The sequence below is a fragment of the Cottoperca gobio genome, chromosome 18 (assembly GCF_900634415.1).
Source record: "Cottoperca gobio chromosome 18, fCotGob3.1, whole genome shotgun sequence".
NCBI classification, from domain to species: domain Eukaryota; kingdom Metazoa; phylum Chordata; class Actinopteri; order Perciformes; family Bovichtidae; genus Cottoperca; species Cottoperca gobio.
In genome coordinates, this window is record NC_041372.1 from 8,149,820 (window position 1) to 8,168,623 (window position 18,804).

General features: G+C 37.4%; 2 protein-coding genes across 4 annotated transcripts; both read left to right on the forward strand.

Moving 5' to 3' along the window:
- The first annotated feature begins 923 nt into the window (after positions 1-923).
- On the forward strand, positions 924-8,121 carry trmt10a (tRNA methyltransferase 10A). Its single transcript, XM_029454374.1, has 7 exons — positions 924-1,431; positions 2,755-2,923; positions 3,017-3,088; positions 3,165-3,239; positions 5,911-6,060; positions 6,146-6,251; positions 7,250-8,121. Exons 1-7 carry the CDS (start codon positions 1,244-1,246, stop codon positions 7,435-7,437), a joined length of 948 nt encoding a protein of 315 aa, XP_029310234.1. The 5' UTR covers positions 924-1,243; the 3' UTR covers positions 7,438-8,121.
- An 802-nt stretch (positions 8,122-8,923) lies between these two features.
- On the forward strand, positions 8,924-17,459 carry spata6l (spermatogenesis associated 6-like). Of its 3 annotated transcripts, XM_029454863.1 has the most exons (12): positions 8,924-9,239; positions 10,450-10,587; positions 10,858-10,906; positions 11,770-11,811; positions 11,960-12,084; positions 12,600-12,692; positions 13,765-14,016; positions 14,769-14,868; positions 15,081-15,127; positions 16,004-16,125; positions 16,529-16,622; positions 17,211-17,459. In XM_029454863.1, exons 1-12 carry the CDS (start codon positions 9,192-9,194, stop codon positions 17,274-17,276), a joined length of 1,176 nt encoding a protein of 391 aa, XP_029310723.1. In that variant the 5' UTR covers positions 8,924-9,191; the 3' UTR covers positions 17,277-17,459. The 3 variants fall into 3 exon arrangements, with proteins under 3 accessions (XP_029310723.1, XP_029310725.1, XP_029310724.1); XM_029454865.1 differs by lacking the exon at positions 15,081-15,127 and having other exon boundaries at positions 13,767-14,016; XM_029454864.1 differs by lacking the exon at positions 12,600-12,692.
- The last annotated feature ends 1,345 nt before the right edge of the window (positions 17,460-18,804 follow it).

Genomic DNA, 18,804 nt, shown 5'->3' on the forward strand with positions numbered 1-18,804 from the left:
ATTCCATAACATCATAAGCCATAACACACACACACACACACACACACACACACACACACACACACACACACACACACACACACACACACACACAAACACACACACACATACACACACACACACCCACACACACACACACACACACACACACACACACACACACACACACACACACACACACACAAGCCTCTGGCTATTTTGCAATGCCCTCTTTGTTTACAAAGTCAACTGTGATTTTTTTTGGCCAGCTGAAATTAAATCTGGGCAGGTATAATGTTGATGACCCTTACCCAAGTGAGTGTAGTGCCATGGGTTTTTACAGTTAATAAACGTCACATAACATTAAACGTCACTTGTTAAAAGACATAACCTATACAGATGATTGCCATCCAGAGATCTTTGATATTATTATTATTATTATTATATGGTACCGAAATATAACACTGAAAAATATTAATTGCGAATATGTAATTTGAAAGCATCTGCTGGGGTTGCGTGCTAACATAACATACATGAAGCCTACTTTCAAACAGCATATGCAATTAAGTGTTGAAGGCAAAATAATATCACTTAATTTGAATGTGATGATAGATTTTTGTTATCATCACATTCATAACAAATGCATTTCTTATTTGTTGTAAATTTATAACAAATAAAAAATGCATGTCAGTAGCTAAAATATATTCAAATCACCAAAAAGATTCTTCTTATTGTTTTGTTTAAATTATTATTATTTATTATTTTTATATAATTTATAATTTATATAAAAACATTTATATAAAAAAATCTATTTCTTTCTTTCTTTCTTTCTTTATTGACATGGTATGGCTGATCAATAAAAAGATTAATGTAGTTTTTCCCCTGCCAATCTAATGCTCCACACTCCGGTCCAGTAGGTGGCGGTAAAGCAGCTACACGCTATGAAATCTCAAAGCAGCAGAAGAAGAAGAAGAAGAAGAAGAAGAAGAAGATAACATACATGTGTAAATGTGTGGCTAAGTTAAACAGCCCATTAAGTCGTTGACTTTATTTTTATGGTTTCTCTGGCTTTCTGTGGTTAGATATCATTTAGGGCAATGAAGTACTTTTAAAAGGTTTCGTTCTTAGTGAAATTATAAAAACGAACTCTAATATTAAATGCTGCCAGTTAGCATTGTGCAAAGAGCAGCTAACAAAGCTAACATCAACAGCTAGTTGATACAGCAACATTTCCCAGCAAACGTTAGTCATTGTTTCTTCACAGATGGCTGATGATAGCGTGAAAAGTGAAGCTTCGGCCCATCAGGAAAATAATAATGGAGATAATAAGAGCAGTCAGAAGGTAGTGAGTAGTAACGCAGAAGAGGCAGCAGAAAACCAAACTTTGTCCAAAAGGCAAAGGAAGAAGCTTCAGAAGCAGCAGAAATGGGAAGATGACAGGGATCTACGAAAGTAAGTAAGCTCATTTGAACCCTGTTAGCAATACTGTCAGAGTCATTAATGCCGTCAGCTATAGAGGTGCGATAACATTATCTATTTGTATAACATATGTTTGTTCTTTTTTAAAGGTTCAATGTGTAATTCTGTGCCACCTGCTCCAAAGAAATAGGGGGCAGTACTTCTAAACTGGGTCCATACAATCTCTGATGTTCATATTTGAGTTTGTAGTAGTTTGACATATTTATTGTATTGTAATTTATTCTTTATATTGTGTATTGCATTTACTCCTGAGTAATACCTGTCAGTCAGTCAGTGGCTTATTTATCTGTGCTTACTGGGGCACTAATGTTAACCGGGGGTTGTAGTCCGTGTAACGCTACATTAGTTTGTTTATTGGACTAAATCCAAAGTGGCAGAAACTAGAAAACGACCCACATATTTGTCTAGTCTTTCCGGTGGCAGCGCAGCCACAGGGGGCTGGTGGACCTGTGTAAAGGCAGCAACAGGGAGTTTGCAGTTCCACAGACACTAACATGGCTGTAATATTTACAAGCTAGTCTGGCACAATACATCCATGGTCAGGCAGCTGTGCTGGTGGTTCAGTGACTCACTATCGCCTCTAGAGGAACACGTGGTATTACAAGACTGGACGAAGCGGAACTAATCAGTTAGACTGCTAATTTCAGTAGACGTCTTTGACATAACATCAACACTGTTTCCTCTTCACATTCTATTGATAATGTTGGTTAATTGTTTTAATGTTTCCCTTTTAAATTCTGGCCTGTTTTACACATTGAACCTTTAATTGAGTATCAAAGTGTTATTTTCTGGACCATCTCAGATACGCGTTGGTCATCATATAGCTGCCTAACTTATTTCTGCGAAAGCAAAGCATACAGATAAATCAGCCATCAGCAGTAATGGGAAAATCTGGCTTATTACAATTAGAATGTTATGTTTGTAACTCCAGCCATCAGTTCTTTTAGTTATGACAATGTAACTATTGGGATCTGGGAACATCTAAAATAATCAGAAGTGGAAACAGGATCAAAAGATGATCAGGCAGGTTGTAAACAAACCAGCAGTTTATGCAGATGGTATCTAAAACACTTTATTTGAGTAAAGTTTAAAAATGAGTCCACTTGAAATGCTGTTAATTTGGTTCACTGGCATAACATTAACTAAAACGGCTGGTTACTGCCTACTTGGTGACACAGAGTGTTCGATTTGCCCATCACACTGCATACAAATCATGTATACAGGGATATGAAAACCCCTCACTGCAGCACCAAATGTATACAAATATCAGTATCTGTCCTCTGCTTTCTGCTGCAGGCAGAGACGAAAGGAGAGGAAGCAGCAGCGTCAGCTGCAGAGGCACAATCATCAGGAGGAAGACGGAGGAGAGGCCCAGAAATGTAGGAAACGTCCACGCCGAGAGGTGACGCCCAGCTCACTGAAGCTGGTGGTGGACTGCAGCTTCGACAACCTCATGCTGGTCAAGGTATAAAAAGAAAAACTTCTGGGAATTACTGTGGAGGGATACCCACCACCGAGGTACTGACTCTCCTGACCAATAATCTTGTTTTGTCTTCAGGATGTTGGGAAGCTTCACAAACAGATTCAGCGGTGCTATTCTGAGAACAGACGAGCCTTGCATCCAGTGCAGGTTAGTGGCTACTGACTGACATGAAACAGTAGAGACAATCCGGTCTGATGTGTAACAACTACTCTCCCCTCTCCAGTTTTACCTGACAAGCCTGGGAGGACAGCTGAAACAGAGCATGGACGAAAAGGACAAAGGATGGGTCAACTGGAAGGTAAGCATGATCCTTAATGACGGCTAACACAGATTTGAAGTTTTCACAATCAAGCAACTCACTGCAGTCTGACTTTGTATGGGCCAAGTCAATTCAAGCAGCAACAGAGATACTGACTGGTGTATGTTTATTGTGTTTATTTCCCTGTGTGAGTGAACATACACCAGTCAGTATCTGCCATCATGCACAAACACTAACATGATGGTGCAGAGCTCCATCACTCCAGCTCTACAGATGTAAACTTTATTTATAAGAGTACCACCAATTTAGAGTTGTCTGAATCATTGACAGAAAAACGGAAACAAAATTAAGCCATGGTCTTTCTTTATTCCATAAGTTCTTCTTCGTTGTCAAAACCCTGGTGACTACATTACCCACAAGGCAACGCTATGGCCAACAGAGATTCGTGCTATGCTAGTATCAGCTAATGCACCCTGGAGCCTCTAGCATGCAGCAGAGATGAAGAGCTACAGAGGAAGCTCACTTGTAATCTTCAGACCAAACCGACGCTGACTCAAGTGACATCACTTGAGGACATTTATATGACTTCACACAGCTCCCTCATGTCATATACAATAGCACTCTCAAACACCTGTAAGAGTCTGATGTGTAAAATCGGTAATGTCTTCCTTTTAAACTTTTTTTTTATTTTGCACAAAAGCAAAAACTACTCTGATGACCAGCCTTGTGCTTTATCTTCTTAAGGCCCTGTCACACATATCCGTATGACAGAAACGTATGCCGGCGCATACGAAATATCGGCAATAGGTTGATATAAATTAAGGGTAAGTTGTGATCGTTTGAAGGACGCAGACGACACGCCGAACACGCCAGACAAAGAGCCCTGTCACACAGTTCCGTATGGCAGAAACATGCCGGCGTATATGAAAAGTAGCTCAAATTTTGCCAGAGTCCAAATACGTCCATCTTTTCCACAGCGATGTTGTAGCTGACGTAAACATAACAAATACATAAAGAATTATTATACGTATGTCAAACATTGATATCGTATCACTTTTAAAACGTATCAGAGCGTCTGGCCAACGGAGCTGGAAAAGTGCCATCTGGTTCACGTCATGCTGATTTTGGAGAACGGCTAGAATGCTGAATGCTAGCTATACTGTAGAAACACGTTTAATATGTTACTCCGTCGTCAGGCATAATCTTAACATAGGCTAGGAATAGGGTATCCACTCGTTATCAATAAATTGGCTGTAGGATTCACCGTCAGCCGACGTAGCCTATATCTAACGTACCTCTAATGTAGTCACGTAGGTATTTATGTACTATATTTACGTAGGTAAGTATTCACGTACTGTATTTACGTAGGTAAGTATTCACCTACGTATTCCGTATTCACGTATGTCTAACGTCACGTAACGTCTGCATATCTTATGAAGCACACGTCGGGTACGTCCGGTAATTTTGAACATGCTCAAAACATCAGTGTTCAACAACGTACCCCAGCGTAACACAGTGAGCTCTTAACGAATACTACTTATGCCTTTCATTATATCAGTGGTCTTCACTATTTTTTACATAAGAGCCACATTGATAGGACAAAGTCAATAGGAGAGCAATTTTTACCACAAAGTATGAAAAGCTACATCCAGTCATAAAAAGCCTGTCTGCTTATTAATCTGTCATCTCACCCAGAACATACAATATACAATGCAGCCAACAAATACATTCAACAAAAGCAGGATTATCTTAATACTGGGATGATGTTGTCAAACTCTGCAAACAATATTTCTGCTGAAGCCAAAAAGCAGTGTTTCACAATCTGAGTCTGAGAAGGTTTTCTTTGCCCGAGCCAAAATCCAAAAGATGCCTCAGTTAATCGTTCAGCTGTATTAGTGTTCCTGTGTACGAGCCTTTGTTTTCCAGAAACGAGAAGAAGAAAGCTGCTCTATTTTATTTACTAATTTCTATTCCAGATGCGTAAGTTTTGTTGAATTTTGGATGCGTCGTTTGGAAATGCCGCTCCAAATGACTTTTCCGATCCGATGAAAGGTTGGACGTAATTTCCGTATGCGCCGGCATACGTTTCTGTCATACGGATATGTGTGACAGGGCCTTTACTAACAACAAAGGTTGTATTTTAACAGGCATTATTTAAATTTTAATTCAAAAAGGAATTTAGGGCTACAAGTAATGATCATTTTCATTATCAGTTGATGCAGACTAGTTTCTCAGTTAATCAATGCATTGTTTTGGCAATAAAACATCAGGAAATATTGAAAAGATTATAATTTTCGAGTGTCTTATGCAATCTAGAAATTTCTCATTTTAATAGATGATCAATCTGAAATCTCTCTAAATAAAACAGTTTGGTGGGTACTATGTAAATTGTTTCTATGTTACACAGCCAGTTATTATAATTTTTAAATGCATATATTCACAAAGAGACATACTCAACATAACCTTGTTAACACACAAATCATCATTTTGCTTATTTCTAAATCGAATCAATAAAGTAATCTAAAACTACTAACTTCTGTTGCAAGTCATGCCATGATTATCCATATAAATACAAACACTTCCTGGTTTTATTTTTTGTCTTTGTACTGAAACCTCTGTAACAGCATAGACTGGTGATCCTTGCAAGTAGGAAGCAATTGCATTTATTTGTATTAATGTTCTTTTGATATCATGCTGCTGTTGTGCGCAGGACATCACCATTAAATCCGAGCACTACGGTGAAGTTGTGGCAAAGGAGGAGCTGGTGTACCTGACGTCAGATTCTCCAAACGTGCTGGAAGAGCTGGACCACAAAAAGGCCTATGTGATAGGAGGCCTGGTGGACCACAACCACCATAAGGTCTGTCTGGCTTCACAGCTGCAGTATTCCGCTGGCGGTAATCCCTGCTTTCTGATGATTTGAGCGGTCTGGGTTTTGTTTGCAGGGGATCACTTTTGAGAGGGCGAAGGAGCTCGGGATTGCTCACGCTCAGCTTCCTCTGAGCAGTTTTGTAAGGATGAACAGTCGGAAGGTTCTGGCAGTCAACCATGGTAAGGACTACTACTATACCAATATATGAGTTTTAAGATACTGCACAAGTGGTCATTAGCCAGTTTTAGTTAGTTGAGATGGTTTCCTATAATAGCTTAGCAACCATGGCTTTTCTCTAATGTTAGCTGCAAATGTTAGCATATCTGGCTAGATAGCATACCTACAGTTGTAGCCTAGCATTACTTCCAATGCCAAGAGAAAATATCATTAGCTAACATCATTATTTCATTATATTCTCATGTAAAAGTGAAGCATACCGATAGAAAATTCAAGGATTTATTATTGTCATTATATAATACAATTAGCTAAATATAATGTACGTGTGTATTATATTTGTCTAAGGTACACCTCTAAATGGAGTTGTGTTAGGAAGAAATAAGTCTAATATTTTCTTATAATACTGTGCTATAATTGGGCTAACTAGCTTTATCCTGCAATTCAACAAGGCCATCAGGTGGTCAGGATGGTAGCCTTTCACCTGGGACATGTTAGCCTGTTTTAAATCATAACGCCACGCCAAGTTAGCCATTGAGTGCATATTCAAAACCATTTCATATTTCGTTTTCATATGTGTCAGCTGAAGCCAGAAAACAGTCAGCTACAGATTAGGTTTCAAATAGCTAACGCTAATAAATTAGCGAGCTACAGCTGCTGAAATCTGCCAGAGACAGTTGTCATTTCAACTGGCAAAATTGACAGTCGCCAATTAAAAATGAGATGCTACTCTTGTCTACTTCTGTCTGAAGTCAAGGACTCATTCTTTCAAAAAATAACTTTTATATGTGTAGCGCTGGAATGGACAGGTGTAGCGGCAGTAACTGAGGGGGGGGCCACACTTAGCGAAGGATCATTTGACCAATCTTAATTATGGCCGTTCTGTGTGATGAGGCTGGCTAATTCCTGCTTTGACTTTCTTGCTAACACTGACTATATTTGTAGTTTGTACATAGTATATTTCTTATAATGTCGTAACAGTGTGCTTCGTCCATCCCTTCAGTTTTTGAGATCATCCTGGCATACATGGAGCAGGGCAGCTGGCAGAAGGCCTTCTTCACCATCCTGCCTCAAAGGAAAGGAGCGGTGGCTGTCGTCGAAGACGGAACAACTATTCAGGAAAAAGAAGAGGAAGATTCAGACTCTGACCCCGACACACCAGACCAAACTGAAAAACAAGCTCAAACATAGTTCAAATGGACAACTTCAAACAAAGTTCAGACATCTGATGTTGTGAGGAAATGTCTGGATATATTGATGCTTATGCTGTGCCTGAAAGAGAGATGTTTCTATTCACAAAGTATGCGTTTCTTTGACATTTCAAAATACTTTTTTTTTCTTTTTTAAATAACTATTTAATATCTAATACTCTGTATTTAAGTTTTCATTTGTGCCTTCTGTAATGGGTAATCATTTAGTTGAACAGCTATTGGAAATTTCAGTTTTGATACAATTGTTGGCAGAATATACAGTTGTTATTACAGAAAATAATTAATATTTGAGTTTTTATTCCTTTTTCTTTTCTTTTTTTAAAAGCTTAGAGCTCAAGTCGTCAGACTGGTGCTAAATGTATTCATTTAAAAGAAAAGATTTAAAGCAGGATAAAGTTAACACATGACGATTATTGTCACAGGACTTCTTGGAATAATATAGTCACAATAAGAAAATTAAGAATTTGATACATTCTATAAATTAGTCTTTTTATATGATATTTTTATGCAGAATAATGTCACACAAAATCAACAAGAAAATACTGTATATTCTTACTCTGCTTTTGGGAGACAATTAAAAAAGTAAAATAAGTACAACAGTACATTAAAATGATAGAACAACTCTGATTGAAATGGTTAGAAATTAAAACTGCAGCAAAAAGAATAATTGTGGATTATATTGCAAAGAGATCACAGGACAGTCTTGGTCAGCAGTGGATGCTAAAAGCAGGACCCAAGGAGAGATTTTGACAGGTATTACGATATTAAAACTCTAGCTCAGAGTCCTAATATCGCTTTTATCTGGATCACATTTAGCTTTGGCCTCATCTGTATCTACCTGATGCTGACCAGAATGCACAGGGTGACATTAGCCTGAATTCTGACTTAATGAAATGTGATGAGTCAAAAGTGTAGGAGAAGAAGCGACGTGTTGTTCCAGCGCCGCAGATCTTCAGGTTCGCTGTGAAGCAGTTAGCTTGATACGTTGCATATTTGTTTGATTCTGTATGTACTAATGAAGCACAATATGAACTGAAATGAAAAGGGCCATTAGAGGCAAAACCTGCATTATGACCCTGTCTCGTAGAGGTGCCCAAGTTTAGTTGTAAGGCCTTTATTATTTCAGTTTTATATTGTGCTTACATGGTGCATAATTACCAAAAATTAATTTTATATTTAATAAGTAAGGAGTGCCCCCTTAGCTCACCTGGTAGAGCATGCACCCCATGTTCTAATGCTGAGTCCTTACGGCAGTGGTCTGGCTTTCGATTGCCATCTGTCTATCTTAAAAACAAACAGGTGTAGGCCTACATATTGGACATCAATTATATTGCCATGTAATGGAATCAAAAGAAAGTGAATTGAGATAGATTTGGGGAAATATATGATATAGGCTACAATTAAAATAACATTGAAATTAAATAAGGGCCATCTAATTCAAATGTTTGCAGTGGGAAACTGACGACCCGAGGAACAACGTGACCAAGCACATTACGACGAAAGGTTGCGGAAAGATTGGTCATGGTAAATTAATTAATTAAATTAACAACACTTTCCGGAAAGATATTTCTGAACTTTACAAATAACGGGAGGGACAGCCCTGGTTGCTCGAGCAACTAAAGACGGAAGTAGTAGTATCTATGGTAACAGGGTAAAGTGACGCGAAACGGGAGAAGAAGAAGAAGAAGAAGAAGGCTGTGTTCAGTTGACGCTGGAGCCGTTTTATCACCCTCAATGTCTCGAAAAGCACTGAAAGTGGTGGTTGAATTAAAATTCAGAGCGGTAAGATTCGTAATTTTCTTCTTTAAAGCCTGTCCTCGCATGTAAGGAGGTAAGGAGGACATGGTGCATCAAATACCAGTATACATTATATTTTTTGTCATTTTAATATTTTCTTCGCTACCTCCTAGAAAAGACGCACGTTAGTTAGAACCGGACTTAACAATGCTGTATGAAGCGCAATTTGGCATGCAGTGCACATATGTTTTTTCAATGTTTAATAAGCCCAATGTTTAATTTATTTGGGGTTAATTTTGTACCATTGTATGTTGTTAGTTAACCTGGACCTATGCTTAACATTATTATCCAATATGCTTACTACATGTTAAAAAAGGCTATCAATGATAATTTTACATTTGAAGGGAGACCATTTTTACAAGGAGTTCTTAAATACTTAAGTACATTGAGCTAATAAATACCTTTTTCTAATTTTACCATTCAGGACTTTTATTTTGGTAGTTTTAATAGCCTATTTGGTTGAGTAAATTGTGGTAGTTCTACTTTTACTTAAGTAAAGGATGTACTTCTTCCATCACTGCCTGCAGGACTGAACACACACACACATATATATATATATATATATATATATATATATATATATATATATATATATATACTGACTGTGGGGTTATTGTGTATAGTGCCTTTTAAATACAGTCTCAAAAATACAGTATATAGTAGAATAAGGGCACCTTCTTTCACATTTCTACTAAACTTAATGGTAAGGATTTTATTTTTTTATGAAAAATGACATCACAGTTTTGCCTTGCTTGTTTGTGATATCCAGTTACATTTGACCCAACATCATCATTCAATGGTGGCCAGCTAAGAAAGATGCATTAGCTCATCCTCACCAGTTGATGGTCCATGTAAAAGACATAGAAACAAATGAACAGCATTGTTCTTGTTTTTGCAATGTGGAGCTAGTCTCTCCAATACAAATACTGTTTACACATAATTCAGACAGACAGTTTGAAATAATGATTAGATTTTTCCAACCTTAAAGCGACAGAGGTAAATAAGTGGATGAATAAAGGGTGAACTGGAGGCAGGAGAAATTGCTAGACTAACTCAAAAGTGACCTTCGGTAATATGGGACTTTTATCACCCTCCACTAGGAGCCAATGACAAATGTCTGTGCCAGCAGGAGTATAGATTTTACTTATAATTGAATCATACTAATATATATTGTATGTTACTCTATTGCTTTAAGGTTTCTTGTCCTGGAGTTCATCTGCCAGCCAAGGATGATATCTACCTTAGCATGTGGTTCATGGGCCAGTACTGTCAGTCTGAGTGTCTCCCTGCTGTCTTTCCTCTGCTGTTTCATGAGAAGATTACCTTTGAAAAGGTTTGAATAGTCTGAATGATAATAATAGCTGAAGTGTAATACATGAAATTACAGTTATTGTCATTCTCCGTAAAGTTAGCTGAGACATGCCTGTATTGAATGCCATAATAATAATAATAATAATAATAATAATAATAACAATAACAATAACAATAATAACAATAATAATAATAATAATAACAATAATAACAATGTAGATATAGTACATTAATATTGTTTGTGAAATAGGGAAGCTCAATTAAAAAAAGTGACTGTTGTGTTTCTGTCTAGATTTTCCGGCACATAGTTGACCCTGGAGACATTGCTGTAATGCTTGAATGTAAGTTACATAATACACATATTTAATTGTTATACTGCAGCTATACTGTCCTATTCCTGCTTCATACATACATTCCATCTCAATTTTTTCTCAGTCCTGTATCTTCATAAATAATACCCAGTCTGAACGCAGTCTCATTAAGGAATATATATCACTTTGTGAAAGATGTAATGGAAAAACTCATTCAAAAGGGTGTTTTGTGTTTGGTCACAAACATGACTGGTTGAGTCCCAACAAAACAACATAAGAAATCCCATTTTATTTAAAACATGAACAACGGAAATATTTCAGATAATCAAGTCCTCCAACCTACAGAACCTGAAAAAATAGATTTGTCATTTCCTTCCAAAATGGCCCACATTTCTTTGTTTTTTAACCCCTTCCCCTGCCATCTTTGATGAGTGACCCATAATGCCATGGTGCCATGCCAAAGAACAAAAACTGAAAAGTCAGAAACTGTTGTGATGTTGCTATTTATATATTACATTCGTATATGTATTAATATTCTTATGTGGTAGCTGTGTGGTAGATTCTTTCTAAATAAGATAGAACATTAACAGCAAAAACTTAAATCAGATCCGATCTACTTCCAAGCTTTTTCTGGAGCTTTCTACCAAATCTCATGGTCTTCATCAGCGTAGTATGGAACGTCGGTCACACTTTCCCCTTTTAAGACCATAAAATGACATTTCTACCATGTGACTTTATCCACATTTATCTTAGTTTTAGTAAACCATAACAATAACATGGGCTCAGTCTATTATAATTTGCTCTGTGTTTTAATTGGCGAGCCTCAGTTTCATATAAGGAACATATGACATAAGTATAATAAGCTCTGTTACTTTTGTGTCCTTTCTCTTCAGATGAGACGGTCACAATTGAGCTGGTGCAGCTGATTCCTCCAGGTGAGGTTGTTTATTTTTCATAATCATACTTCATTGTTCCACCGCTTTCAATAAACTTCCCATTCATTACACTTAATGAATCCTTAAACAGGATTCCAGCCAGAATAACCTTTGTCATTGTGCAACAGAAGTGTGTTTTTGTTTGCAGTGACGGAGACTCTGGCCTGCTTTGAAGAAGATGCTCGACGCTTCTTATTCCCAGAGCCCAAACTGGTTCCCTGCTCCTCTGGAGTGGATCGAGAGGTTCTGATGACCCGAGCACCTCACTTTCGAGTAGGTCCAACCCTTTGACACATTACATTACCCTTGTGCCTCACTGCGGTCATGCTCTAATGTTCTTAGAGGCATCAAAAACACACAGAAAAATCAAATTATTGTCCGTATACTAAATCCTAGAGGGATATGTCAAAGATTACCAACAACATTGATGTTGATGCATTTTCTTGTGTGTGCAGGAAACCAGGGAATATAATGTATTTGCCTGGGCAAACATGAGAAAATGGATTAATCTGGCGGAAAATAGTAAAAACTACAATTTTGAATCCAGGGTTCTAGATTGAAAGCCTGATAATAAAAAATGCATGATTTGATGCTCTAATTGCTCTGGGCTCAAAGGTTGTTTAATTGGGGACAATGTGGTCTAAGTGTGTATATTTTGGAAACACAGTTTATTATAGACTTATTAAAGAAGCGGAGATTGAACTTCCAAAATTCTAAAAAGATTACTCTTTGCCAAAATTTGAAATTTAATGCAGGTACAAATACTTCTTATCATCTCTTTTTCCCAGGGAATCGCTCCGAGGTTGGAGTTTTCCACCAAAACAACCATCATTGAGTGCTCAGTCGATGCAGAGATGAACATTTATCCCAATGTACTCATGGTAAAGACATGTATGTTGATGATGTATAATAAATCAAACGGCATCGTACTTTATCTGAGGCGACCACAATAACTGGACCAGATTAGATTTTTGTCAGCAGCAGCAACAATAATAACTTTTTGTAGCATTTATAATATTAAACACATTATCAATACATATAGTAATACAATTGTACACAAAATCAAGAAAAAAAGAACAAGCCCAATTGTTTATGATAAATTAAAATATGCTGAATTAGTTATTAGCTAATATCTAGCTACTATTTATTGCTAGTTTAATTTGATATTGAAGAAAACTTAAAAACCTGATAATTCTCAGGCAAGTTCTGCTTCTATAAGGAGCATATTTGTTGTATTGCTTCTATTATTCCCAATGGATGTTAGATATAATAATACCCTCGGAATGTATATGTTGAAGTGAATCGAAGACTATGCGTACCATGGCTGTACGTTCCTATTTAACCGATTTATGACTCCGTGAAGAAGGAATTCGATGTTTGAGTTGCAGCAATTTTTTGGACACTGACATACACTTCCCTTTCACTTCAGAGTTTGAAAACCTTTGGTATAGAGGATCTAAGACCACAATAAGGCTACAATTTTATGAGATATGTTATATATTCTGGGGCCATTCATAACAGTGCTTTAAAAGTAAGTAACACAAATGTTTGATCAACTCTAAAATGAACAGGAAGCCAATGCAAGGATGATGCTAGGAAAGGTATGATACAGTAGTAGTCAAGTCAAGTCAAGTCAAGGTATTAGAAAACTCTTTTTAAAATCTGTGATGGACAAAAAGCATTTTATTTTGAAGATGATTTCTAACTGCGGAAAGCATGATTTGATTCTCATGATTGTTTGCACTGTAAGTCGTTTTGGACAAAAGCGTCAGCTAAATGAACTGTAATGTAATGTAATGTAATTTGACAGCTCCCTTGACCTGCAATTCACAATTAATATTTGAATCAAATGTAATGGTTCTTAAAGAAAGTTCAACATTGGCAGCTACGAAGCCCAGCCCTTATGTTATGCTGCTGTAGATAGCTTTGAAACATCCTCTCTTTTGTTTCCAGAGGCCAGTGATAAAGAGGAGCAGGAAACACTCCAGCAGACCCAGGAGCTCTTCTCCTCAGGGGAAACAACCTCAAACTCTTGGAATGAGACGAGGTGGCAGGACGTGCACAGAAAGACGCAGCAGCGCCTGGTCACCTTCTTACATTCCCAGACCCCATTCCCTGTCCCCTCTAAGAGCTGGAAACACACAGAGGAAACACTCTACAGCTCCCGGCCCAGCAGACTGGGACACTCGCCACACCTCTCAGCCTGTAAGCACAAATCCCAAAATTCACAATATATATTTTTAAGCTGCCTATCATTTCCAGCCACCAGATGGCAGAGAAGAGCTAATTTAGGTACCTCTCTACAGTATTTCTACTGCACTTTCTTTTTTTTTCTTGCACTTGTATCTAATTCAAATATCACTCTTACCTGTTTCCTCTCTGAGAAGGTTTGCAAGTCAGTCACAAAATGACAATACTTAAAGGCACAATGACAAGCATCTTCTCAAAAATAAAACCCTAACCCTAACCCTATATGCAGAAACCCTATCCTCTGCATTTATTTTTACCAGCTCCGATAGCATGTAGTTGGTATTGTTTTCATCTTTTGTCTGTCTGTCTGTCTGTCTGTCTGTCTGTCTGTCTGTCTGTCTCTCTGTCTCTCTGTCTCTGTCTCTCTCTCTCTCTTAAACAGTAGCAGTAGCTCAAGTAGAGTTATAAAGTCAAACATTTGACTCAGTAATGTCAGTTAAACTCTAGGGCTTGCTTATACTATACTAAAATAATATTCCACTTTGTTTTGTAGAGTTTTGTCTCCATCGCTAATTATTATCTTACGCTATCTTACCCATTTCAGGAAACAGTTTATGTTTGCTGTTTGGAACACCTGCTATATGAGTTCTTATCACACAAATATGGTCCAACCTGTTTGTGAAGACAGCTACATCCCTGATTGTGTTCACCCTGTAGAACTTTGACCTGCATGCCTGCTCACTGTGTCATCATTGTCCTGTGTTTAGATGCTGGCTTCGTGGCCTGGAGCCAGTCGTACTGCCACTCGTTCTGCCTCTTCAGTGTTTATCAACTCCTCTTCACCTTTGACCAGGTCTTCATTCAGAGGTATCATATAATACTGTTTTGGTGCTACTAATCATGGACAACAGTCTCAAACAACTTACCGTAAGAGCTTGTAAAATGTTGTGTTATTGGTATACTGCTCTGTTGACATGACTGTAACAAAGCTGTTAGTTTGATGATGACTACTGTGACCTACTAACAGTTCAAATCTGTTGTGAATCAAAACACATTTTTCCCTCGTTTTGCTGTTTTAGTGAGATATTCTCCAACTGTCAGAAGAAAATCTTTATCCAATGGTTTGGTAGGCAATTATTTCCTTTCTCGTTGGCCTCTTAAACATGAAGTTATAAGGTTTATCAGATTAAGTACAGTGCTGGAGTCAGGATGTGATTAGTCTAGCTTAGCCTGAAGACTGGATTTGGGGAAACAGCTAGCCTGACTCTGTCCAAAGTTAAAAACTACACCTACCAACATCTATAAAACTCACTGAATAACACATATCTCATAACAAACATTCTCATAAATGTTTCATTGAACCATGGTGTGACAACAAGACTCCAGGAAGCTGCACCCAGTGGTTGTTCGCCAAGAAATGGTTTTAGCAGGTTAACTTTCTCCTGATTACAAATATTTCTGTGTGTGTACAGATTACACAAATGGGATTCAACATGTCAATCAGTGAGATTTAGAGGTTTTTGAAAAAAAAATATTTTACTTTAATAAGAACCAGGCAAACTGTTTCCCCCCTGATTCCACTATTTGTGCTAAGCTAAGCTACCCACTAACTGACTCCATCTGTGTACGTCTCCCGACAAATTGAACTATTCCTTTAAGGCACAACCCGGGACTTTGGAATACAATATTGGAACCTGTGGCTCTCAAACATGAGCTTACACTATAGAAAAGTTAAATCTAAGTTGTCTTTTTTCATCAGTAATGTTTGACAGGCCTAATTGTTTTATGATCAGTTGAGAAACACACAAAAAGGTTGATTTGCTATCAGCTGTATAACTCTTCAATCATGTGTCTAAAAATGTCATATATTTAGGTGGTCAAAAATGAATGATTTAGCCTTTAATAACTACAATTAAGATACGCATTACAGAGGGAATTTAATCAATTGCTGAGGTGCAGATGCATTAATGGGAAAGTAACTCCTCTCTGCTTCTATTGTCAGGTTGGAGGGATGTCAGAAGACGACTCCAGCTCTTCAGAAATGCATGACCCCATTGACAAACACCAAGTTCCTGACCCTTCAAGGCTGTGGCGGTCTTATAGGGAACAGGCCAGGCACAGCAGGTTCTTTTCTTGACTAGTTTTAATTATTGACTTTCTCTTATAATCATCCACCTCATTATAAAGGTAGAGAATATAATATGAAAAAAATGATCCATCCATCCATCGCCTACCGCTTATCTGGGGTCGGGTCGCAAATAATAATGCTGAGATTTATAAAACACTTTTCAAATAACTGTATGAGTAAAAAAAAAAGATACAGTCATAAAAAAGCTGTAGGGCTTTTGGAAGAAGTATTTCTTCCACTGTTGATTAAGTTAAGCGAGCAGTTTCCCTCTTTTTGAAGTCTTTGTGCTAAGATAGACTAAACATATCACAAACAACTATATGTAAATGACTCTGAAATGTTAATTTGAGTTCATTCAAGCAAGTAAAGATGACAAATAACTATGGGTATGATTTCCAGGTCTCAGTCCAGCTCTCACAGAGAATGGGAAGAGGTCCAAGAGCGTGTTCGGGGACTCCTTACAACACCAAAAGCTGTACGCCGACTTGTCTATGTAAGTAATACATAACATTAGACACTATGTTAGATATCACAGCATTAGTCTGCAGTTCAGTCTGGTGTATTTGTAGATTTGTATTAGATGTTGTCTAATAGGAATGTCAGCTATTTTGGGCCATACTGGCTTTTCTTCGTTTCAGTGAACTGTTGCCATTTGTGATTATCTGAATAAGAATTGTCTTTTAAACACTGTATTGAAAAATAAATCTTATTTTTAATTCTCAAAAAAAAAGCACCCTCAACTGCAGCAGAAACCAGGCCTTTATTTCAAACTGGCTTATGTTAGAGATATTTCTTTATTTTGAATGTTCCCTGTTTCATGAATATATCTTATTACGTACGTCAGTTAGAAGCCTCCCTGTGTTCTGATGCAACACATGCAATGCAACCTGTATTTGCTATTACTGGTTATTAAGTGAGACACTGCATTAAATGTTCTGATAGAAACCAGTATTCTATAATAATACAATAATAATGACAAAGAAGATTTTTTGCCAAATAGGCAAGTTTCTCCTTTGTAGTGTATTTTTTAAGTTTGCGACTTTAATACCACAAATATAATATGACTGTTGTTGTGTTTCAGGGGGCCACACACTGCGAGATAGATGAGGTTTTAGCCAGGAGGTCCTTCTCTCCGGGTCCACCGTGATGACCTGTCCCCAGGCTCTGGAAAAGTGACGTGGACTTGTTCTATCTCCATGAGTTTCACATTTTACATTTTAAAACGCTGCCTCATTGAGACAATTAAAATGCAACATTTTAATATTCATTTGATTCTGGTTAGAGACCTTTTCTGGGAACTATACAATAAGGCAAACAATAAAAAATAAAAAATGTCTTGATACAAAAATTGTAACCGTGTATTCTGTCATTCTGCCATTATAGATGTTTGGAGCAACCACCAATGCAGTTTTGTAATTATAAAAATAATCGAAACACATTATGCATTTTCAAAACAGCTGACACTTTTATCGCAATTATTAAGATGTGTAAATGACTTAGGTCGTAAATTTGTTTTTAATCAACAAATTAAGTAACTTTGTTGACGTTATAATTCTTAAGATTTTAGTCCTGGTTAATTTGGTGACACTCATTATCATGGTAATAGCAAGTGCGGTTTATAACTCCAGATCCCAGAATTCGGGGGGCAGCAAACTCTCTTTGAGGATCTACTTTTTCAGAAATACAACATAAACAAATTAACTTATTGTAGCAAAAAATGACAACCATTCACAAAAATCAGCTCTAGATTTTCTTCTAAACAAACTCACAACTAAGTCGCTTATCACTCCTCCTATCCTGTATCCCCTAAACCAGGGGTATTCAACTAAAATTCTAAGAGGTCCAGTTAGAGAGAATTTCCGTGAGCAAAGGTCCGGAGCATCATAATGTCTAACTTGCGTTATGAATTAGTGTGATATATATTGAAGTAGCCTAGTAGCTGTATCAACGTCTGCACGTCAACAACGGACTGTGAAATCTAATAAAGAAAGTACAATTTAAAAACATTTAGACAATATTTATTGTCACTTAACATTGAACTATACAGATATATATAATACTGTAGATATGTATGATGTTCTTCTCAGGCTGCATTTAAAAATAAAATTGAGAAAATAAATAAAATAGCAGCAGCTTGAGTTTCCCTTTTTCCTTAACTGTTTCACATCTTGATTCAACAGTCTCAACCAATGTTATAGAATAAATCAGTCTCAACACATTTTAACAATTGAACAGTTTAACCCAGACTAGCACATCCTGGGTTAAACTGTTCTCTGTGGCTGATGATGCTGACAGGTGGCCTATTTGCTTTATTTTGTCACAAATCAAAATCACATTGGGCTCTGAGTGCTTATTTTCTGTGCCCTCAGTTCAGACTTGAGTGGGTATGTTTGGTCAAAAACGTTGTGCTTTGTCTCATAGTGGCGTTTCACATCACCATTGTTAATGAGCACCACGGTCTCTGAGCATATGAGACACAGGTGTTGTGCTCCCAGTGGGAAGGATGAACATGAATGAGTCCATTCTGGGTTGAAAGCTCTGTTGACTTTTCTCTTCTTGGAGAGCGCCATGAGTAGTTATTGTTCTCTCCCTGTCTGCCGCTCACTCGTCTCTTCGTCTGTGTTTCTCTCCCTTTCTCTCCCTTTCTCCGTCTTCTCTCCCTGTATCGCTAACTC

Coding starts and splice junctions, on each gene's coding strand:
- trmt10a (XM_029454374.1), top strand. CDS start 1,244: ATGGCTGATGATAGCGTGAAAAGTGAAGCTTCGGCCCATCAGGAAAAT. Junction 3,089..3,164: donor GAGCCTTGCATCCAGTGCAG/GTTAGTGGCTAC, acceptor TCCCCTCTCCAG/TTTTACCTGACAAGCCTGGG. Junction 6,252..7,249: donor GGTTCTGGCAGTCAACCATG/GTAAGGACTACT, acceptor CCATCCCTTCAG/TTTTTGAGATCATCCTGGCA.
- spata6l (XM_029454863.1), top strand. CDS start 9,192: ATGTCTCGAAAAGCACTGAAAGTGGTGGTTGAATTAAAATTCAGAGCG. Junction 10,907..11,769: donor CATTGCTGTAATGCTTGAAT/GTAAGTTACATA, acceptor CTTTCTCTTCAG/ATGAGACGGTCACAATTGAG. Junction 14,869..15,080: donor GACCAGGTCTTCATTCAGAG/GTATCATATAAT, acceptor TTGCTGTTTTAG/TGAGATATTCTCCAACTGTC.